Source organism: Lycium barbarum, chromosome 8 (assembly GCF_019175385.1).
Source record: "Lycium barbarum isolate Lr01 chromosome 8, ASM1917538v2, whole genome shotgun sequence".
NCBI lineage: Eukaryota > Viridiplantae > Streptophyta > Magnoliopsida > Solanales > Solanaceae > Lycium > Lycium barbarum.
The window spans coordinates 132,286,988-132,295,186 of record NC_083344.1 but is presented as its reverse complement, the minus strand read 5'-3'; the positions used below and the strand labels follow the sequence as shown (position 1 = coordinate 132,295,186).

Below are 8,199 nucleotides of genomic sequence, written 5' to 3'. Positions count from 1 at the left end.
TTGTGAAATTATTTTTTTATTTTATGCCTGAGCGGGGGTTCGAACCCAGAACCTCAGGTATCCAAGCGAAGGGCAAAACTTAAAGAACACAAATATGAAGGGCAAAATTTAAAAACCACCCCAAAAGAAGGGCAATCCATGCAAAAAAATGAGTTCTATATTGAAGGATAAAAATTAAAGACCAGTCCATTTGAACTTTGAAGGACAACGATTAAAGACCAGCCCATTTGAAGGGCAAACCATGTAATTTCATCAAGAAGGTTTGTTCCTCTCATTCCTTTCCTCCGAGTCTATCTCCATTCCTATCACTATACTTATATAGTTACCCCCAAAGTATATATTATATTAATTTGACTTGGTTATAAAATCAAAAATTGACTCGATTTAATTTTCTCTAAAGTAAAAATCGAGTCAAATCACACATTCACTTTTCATTAACATGTCAAGCAAAACGAGATGAACGAAATATTTAAATGAAATTAAATCCCTTTAAGCTTAATATAATGTTATATATATATATATATCGTGAGTCGGCTACCGACGTGCAAGTCCCCATAACATTGCACTATCTGTTCAGGTGATGTGATCCATTATGGGCGCCTTTAAACTCGTTTACTCTTCACCATCCCTACTGCCTTTTGACTCTACTTTAAGATATTTTAAGTCATGGATTGCACAAAACGTGTTCTTTCATCTGTCTCAAAAGAATCATTATCAAAGAGATTAATTTGCTTGCTCAAATAATGTTTGACATATATATATATATATATATATGTATGTGTAACCCATATATTATGGGTCTAAGCCTATTAGGGTGTATTTGATGTTTTTGAAAAATGTTTTTCAAGTTTTTCATATTCGTTTGATAAAAGATTTTGAAAAATATTTTCTTTAGAAAATCAAATTTCCTAAAAACTTGTAAAATGACTTTCGTAGGTCCCACGAGTGGCATTCAACCAACCACCCACCCACTACTCAACCCATCCTCCAATCACCCAACCCACCCCCACCCAACCACCCCATTAAACCCCAACCACTCTCACCACCCCAAACCCACCCTCTCTCACCCCTCCACAAAAAGAAATTTTCTAAAAGTTTTAATTCTTTTTTGTTGTCTTTCTAAACCCCCACCCCCACTACCCTCCAAAAAAATATTTTTTTAAAAAAAGTTCTAATAGTTTTTTTAGTTTTCTACACCACCCACTCACTCCTCCCCTCCCTCCGACCCCCTACCCCCTCTTGAATTTTCTATTTTATATATTTTATTTTATTTTTATAAAAATGGAAAATTTAGTGTGGGGTGTTTGGTGGTTGGGGCGGGGTGAGGGTAAGACAAAATTTCCTATTTTCTAGAAAAATTTATAAAAGTAAAATAAAATAAATGAAATAAAAAATTTGGGAGGGGGTTGGATGGAGCGGTGGTGTGGGGTGGAGTGGGGCGGGGTGGAGGTAGCGGTGGGTGAAGATGAAGTGTGTTCAAGGGTGCTGGTTGGGTGGGATTTGGTTGAGGGTGAGTGGTGGAGAGTGGGTGCTGGGCGTGGGGTGAGTGTGGGTTGGTAGGGATTGAGCGGGTATTTTCCGAAAAAATATTTTTTACTAACCAACCGAACATGAAAAAAATATGTAAGAAATTCACTTATTTTTTAATAACACATTTTCCGACACACCGAACACACCCTTAATCATCAATGATTGTCTCAGAGTAGGTTCTTTACATCACACCTTTTGTCGAATCAGGCGTGAACGCAGAATATTTTGTGCACTAAACTGACGTTTGACATTATCAGCAAAAATTGAGTTAATATAATAGGTAAATCGTGAAGGGGAGTCTTCAAGTAAAAAAAGATATGCCTCCGTTTAACCTACACGGCGCATGGTCTGCATGACATTTTCCTAGTGTGACCCTTGGCCGACCTTGCATAATAAAAGCAAAATGCTTCACGTATCAAATGTCGTCTTCTAATATTAGGTACCTTTTCAAATCAAGCATGATCTGATAATAGATAATATAGTGAATACTTGTTATAACTAGTCAAATTATACTTATAAACATATAAATATTTACATGCTCATAGGTTTGTCTAAATTATTTACCACCACCTTTTAGTACTTAAATGGTACAGTGTCAGACAAAGTCTAACAGCCCTTCTGTTAAGATATTCTGTTTCCACCCTGTTTCACTTTCACTAACATTCCTCTCTCAATTTCTTTTTCTACATATATTCTCCTTTTTCTTGATTCTTATACCCTTTTCAATTTATCAGCATCTCAATTCCCTTGTCAAAATCCCTCTTTTTTTCTTTTTCGGTTCAAGATACCATTTTTGCTACAATAAGTTCCAAGATTCTGCTTACCCATCAGCCAAATTCATCATCTTTTTCAATAAAAATCTTACTTTTAGTGAAAAGATTGAAACTTTTTCCTGTGAGAATATTGGGTATTTCAGCTTTTGTATTCCCCTGTTTTTCTTGTGGAGAAACATGTTGAAACTTGGAGTTTTGGTATTACTACTTTTCGTGGGGTATTTGGGTGATCATATTATATGTGTTGAAGGCTTAGGAGTAAACTGGGGAACTATAGCAACACATCCATTGGAGCCTAAAATAGTGGTGCAAATGTTAAAGAACAATGGTATTAAGAAAGTGAAGCTATTTGATGCAGATAAATCCATCATGAATGCACTTCGAGGTACTCGGAGCGGAGCTATAAGTCTGTCTACGAGCTTAGCAAAACTTAGTAGCTTTAACTCAGATTTTATATTTGTGCTTAAAAATTCATTTAATCCATAACCCATAAACTAAAAATTTTGGTTTCGCCTCTGCAGGTACTGATATTGAAGTTATGGTTGCAATTCCCAATGATCTGCTTCTTACTATGACTGATTATGATCGAGCAAAAGATTGGGTCAGACACAATATCAGCCGTTACAATTTCAAAGATGGTGTCAACATCAAGTAAAGATTACATCTTTTTGTCATCCTTTCATTTCCCATTCTTGTGTGTGGATGTCTTTTTTTTTTTTTTTTAATTTATTTATCTGCATTTATGTTTTTTTTTTTTCATATGATTTTTCAATGGAATATCTGCCATCTTCTACTTCTTTTTTTTTCCTTTTTTTTTTTCTCTTTTCAATATAGATGGTCTCCGAATTAGCTTGCGCCACATGTCGACTATTTCATTAAACAATTTTTATCTCCTATGTCCCCCAATACTTGACCAAATAAGACCATACCACATAGTGTCTTTTATTTTTGCTGAGATTTGAACTTTGCTCTCACATGATATTTCTTAGCTTTGTTTACTATTACGGATTACCCCCTCTGTCCTATTTCTGTATCGTAATTCTCTTTTTAGTCTGTTTCAAATAGAATATAATACTTTCGATTAAAATGATTTATAGTTACACAAATGCATAAGGCTTATTTTAGACCACAAATTTTAAAACTCTTCTTTTCTTTCTTAAATTCCAATGTCCAGTCAAATATCCCACATAGAATGGGATGGAGGGAGAAGGGTAGACCCTAAATTACATTTTAATATTCATTTTTGCTTGCATGATTGCAACTATATATCCCTAGTTATATATCCATCAAGTCAAATTACTTAATTTTTTGAGCTTGTAATTCTTTTAGTGCTATGTTTATGAGCTATTTGGTTACTGAGTGATTTATCAGTAACAGTGGCGGATTCAGGATTTCCACTCAGGTTATTCGGAAAATAACTGAACCACTTAAGCTAGCTTTTTACATTTGTTCAGGATGTTCAAAAATTAATATATGTACATGAACACAAAAAATTTATTTTAAATATACACTGTAATTTTTTGTCCAGGGTGTTCGGGTGAACACCCTAGGCTAGGAGTACATCCGCCCCTGATCAGTAAGCTAGCAACTTCTGTTTGCGTTCAGTTTATTTTGATAATGAAACTCTGTTCTTGATCTACGCTACTTTCATGTGCTCTACGCTGACATTTTACGTTCATAATGAATGTGATCTTATTATAAATTTCAATTCTAACTTCTATTTTCATTCTATGGTACTATTTCCATGTGCTGTTCCTGCTTGCGTAGTGTTCAAAGTAGTAAATGCAAGATATTTGGATCTGTGCATTGAGTTGGAGTCTTTTTTAGTTGGTCCAGCGCTTTATGATACCAATGGTCCAATTTGCCTTAATTATATGCCATGCTTTCAGTTAGCAAAATCTATTAAAGAAGCTCAATCATTATTTGCAAGTTGAAGTTTGCCCATCACTATTAGTATACGCTGAACTACCGGATTCAAAATTGTACTCATCAAATGTCAAAAAATGTTATTTGATGAGGTATTTCGAGTAAAACAATAGTTTCCATTCAATTTTTTTAAACGTGAAATTCATATCCAAATGCTCATTTTTCCAACTCCAACCAAATATTGTCCTAATGCCTACTTAGTCTCGTCTATTTTACTATGTTTGCAGATATGTGGCTGTAGGTAATGAGCCTTTCTTATCAGCCTACAACAACTCCTTTCTGAACTCAACTTTCCCAGCACTGCAAAACATTCAAAATGCACTAAACCAAGCTGGAGTCGGAGACTCCATAAAAGCAACCGTACCACTAAACGCCGATGTCTATTTTTCACCAGAGTCTAATCCTGTGCCTTCTGCTGGTAGATTCCGGCCCGACATTGCTGAACTAATGACACAGATTGTTCAATTTATGAGCAAGAATCAAGCACCTTTTACAGTAAACATTTACCCCTTTCTAAGTCTTTATGCCAATGAACATTTCCCAATTGACTTTGCTTTCTTTGATGGTGGTAACACTCCTGTTAACGATAACGGGGTCGAGTACACGAACGTATTTGATGCCAATTTTGACACCCTGTATTCAGCCTTAAAAGCAGTTGGTTATGGGAACATGCCCATTCTAGTTGGAGAAGTTGGTTGGCCTACGGATGGTGACAAGAACGCTAACTTAAACAATGCGTATCGGTTCTACAGAGGACTATTCACGAAACTTGCATCCAACAAAGGTTATTTCTCTCAATATTTTGTACTCTCTTTTATATAGTGGATTGCTCATCTCCTTTTGTGGATCACTAGAAGAAAGTGAGGCTATGGCGACAGTTTTTAAATGTCGTATTAAGTTTCGTAAGTGTCGCAAAATCACTTAGTGACATTTATCTTACACTTGGTGCAAATGTTGTAAATTTCAGTGTCGGGAATTTTCCGACATTTATATTAGTGTCGGTAAATGATTCACGACTTTTTTGAAATGTCACGTTTAATTTTGTGATTTAGTATATTGTCGGTAAATAAATAGTGACATTTATTTATGACTTTTATAAAATGACAGAATAATGAGTTTCTAGCTTATTTTGTTTACGACATTTAGAAGTGTCGGGAATTTGAGTAACTAGTGACACTTATGCAACACATCTTGTCTGATTTATCGTCTTTCGAGGTTTGTTTTGTTAGCTTCCGCATGACACCTGATTATTTTGATCTTAACAGGAACACCCCTTAAGCCTGGATACATTGAAGTTTACTTATTTGGACTAATTGATGAGGATGCTAAAAGTAGTGCTCCTGGTAATTTCGAGCGACACTGGGGAATATTTCGATACGATGGACAACCAAAGTTTCCTATGGACATTTCAGGACAAGGGCAAGAAAGACATCTTATTGCTGCAAAAAATGTGCAATATCTACCCAAAAGATGGTGCATGTTCAATCCAAATGCAAAATATTATAATATGAGCAAACTTGCTGATAACATTGATTATGCTTGTTCACACTCAGATTGTACAGCATTAGGATATGGTTCTTCTTGCAATAATTTGGATGCTAATGGAAATGCATCATATGCATTTAATATGTATTATCAAGTTCAGAATCAATTGAATGTGAGCTGTGATTTTCAAGGACTTGCAATGGTGACTGACAAGGATTTATCTCAAGGGACTTGTAATTTTATTATTCAGACAGGTATTTACTCTTTTTCTCACAAGGTTTTGCCAGGGATTGTTGTATTGTTAAGTGGCTTCGCATTTCTTTTACTGTAGAATGTAGATATATATGTGTGTAGATAAATTTACAAATGTGTTGTTTTTGATAAATAGAGATTGTATTCAAGACTATGGGGTTTGTATTCAAGACTATGGGGTATCTTACCCTTCAATAAAAGTTCATAGGATTTGTGTTTTTTGTTCCAATTCTCAGATTCTTTTGTGATTGAACTCCATGCAGTTTATATTTTAATTTAATAGGAAAAGGTCAAACTTGCGACTCTACCATTTAAAAAGGCGCAATTTCGCCCTCCATTGTACCATCGGGAAAAAAAGCCTCTAAAGTTACTTAAGGGTTCAAAAATTACCCCTCTCCATTGACGAACATCCGATTTGAAAGAAACTCACAAGTTTTTCACATGGCATGCCACTTTTGTCTTGGTAGTGTAATATGTGGCAAAATTGAAATTTTTTTTATCGACGCAAGAGAATGATGGATTTATAATTATGTGTTACAAGAACCTTGTTGTACAACTAATCTTTTTCACTTTAGACGCGAAAGATCAAACAAGATAGTATTGAAATATCATATCTGGTGTTTACATGAAATCAAACAATTTAAGCTTAAGAGGTATAAATTAAAGTAATTATATATGTCATGTAATCATAATTAGGTGATCAACATCTATATCAATTCCAATATCATACATTCATTCGTTTGATATAGACGTTAGTTGCAGGTAAAAATTTCTAGAAGTGATTCCTCATGCTTTATTCTTACTAGTTTCTGAACATGTGCGTTGCACGTGTGCCCCATATTAGTCAGTACGTACTTTTTAAACTTGTACGTACACAACTAAAACTTGAGACTTGCAAGAAACACCATATTTATTGTGTATAGTAAAAATAACAAACAAGCTAGCATATGATGAATTAATTATTGCTAAATTTTATTGTAAGTATTACATTTACATGTTATTCCGGAATATACAAGCAACTATAATAGTTGGCATTAAGCAAAAATTGAATTTGTATAACACGAAACGAAAAAATTTAATTGAATTACCTGTACATGAGTACATGCTAAGAGAGAAGATCAATACAAGGTTTTCATGGAAAAGATTTTTTTCCAGAAAGAATAAAAGGATAACAATGATTTGACTCTATGTTTATAAAGTATAACAAAGAATATTAAAAGACTACACGCATATAAAATTTTAACGGTGGAAGCTCAAAAGATCAAATACATGAAAGAAATATGAAAAGGAGATATTTTAAAATTTAAAAACGTTTTGCACAACCGCTGTAACAACCACTGCTTGTAGAAATTGTCCGTTTTGGGGCCTTCGTCCCTCACGGTTTTAAAACGCATCTACAAGGAGAGGTATCCAAGTACTTATAAAGCACTCTTCGTTCTCCTCCCCATTCGATGTGGGATTCGCCTAAGGCAAGCCTTACACTCAACCCCCCTTTGGGACTCAGCGTCCTCGCTGAGGTTTGCCCTACCACCGGCTCTGATACCAACTGTAACAGCCCAGGTCACCGCTTGTAGAAATTGTCCACTTTGGGGCCTTCGCCTCTCACGGTTTTAAAACGTGTCTATAAGGGAGAGGTATCCAAGCACTCTTCGTTCTCCTCCCCAATCAATGTGGGATTCGCCTAAACCGATGTGGAATTCGCCTAAAGCAAGCCTTACAACCGCCATAATGAATGGAAGATGAAACAATTGTTTCCACTTACCCGGTATTTCACTAGAGCTTTAATTACTCAGTAGTAGAAGAAAATTTTGTGAAGAGTAAAATGGTCCATTAATTTTAATGGGCATTTTCGTAATCCAACTTTGGACTTAAAACCTTCTCACCTCTAATATAATATGATGATTATATATTACATAGCAAGGTGGACTCATATGAATCATTAATCTACTTCTACTATATAATCCATTCAGGTCTTCTAATACTTATAGACATATGCAAAACGATACATAAAATAAAAGTGAAAATTATTTCAAATTTACAAAAGGCACTATAAGAAAGAAGACATTTGACAACATTTTTTTTTTTTGTCATAAATATGTTATTGTTGCAAAAAGTACTTTTGGTAACAATATTTTTTTATTTTTTGTTGCATAAATTTTTCCCAACGGCTGTTATTGCAACAACACGTGCAACAACTTTTTTTTAGTTGCCAAAAGTATTTTTTGCAACAATA

General features: G+C 34.7%; 1 protein-coding gene across 2 annotated transcripts; it reads left to right on the top strand.

Annotated features, from left to right (window-relative positions):
• The first annotated feature begins 2,032 nt into the window (after nt 1-2,032).
• Nucleotides 2,033-6,195, top strand: LOC132607552 (glucan endo-1,3-beta-glucosidase 8-like). 2 transcript variants are annotated; one of them, XM_060321569.1, is made up of 4 exons: nt 2,033-2,709; nt 2,825-2,954; nt 4,457-5,013; nt 5,495-6,195. In XM_060321569.1, exons 1-4 carry the CDS (start codon nt 2,115-2,117, stop codon nt 6,043-6,045), a joined length of 1,833 nt encoding a protein of 610 aa, XP_060177552.1. In that variant the 5' UTR covers nt 2,033-2,114; the 3' UTR covers nt 6,046-6,195. The 2 variants fall into 2 exon arrangements, with proteins under 2 accessions (XP_060177552.1, XP_060177553.1); XM_060321570.1 differs by having other exon boundaries at nt 2,040-2,688.
• The last annotated feature ends 2,004 nt before the right edge of the window (nt 6,196-8,199 follow it).

Coding starts and splice junctions, on each gene's coding strand:
- LOC132607552 (XM_060321569.1), top strand. CDS start 2,115: ATGGTACAGTGTCAGACAAAGTCTAACAGCCCTTCTGTTAAGATATTC. Junction 2,710..2,824: donor TACTCGGAGCGGAGCTATAA/GTCTGTCTACGA, acceptor TCGCCTCTGCAG/GTACTGATATTGAAGTTATG. Junction 2,955..4,456: donor AAAGATGGTGTCAACATCAA/GTAAAGATTACA, acceptor CTATGTTTGCAG/ATATGTGGCTGTAGGTAATG.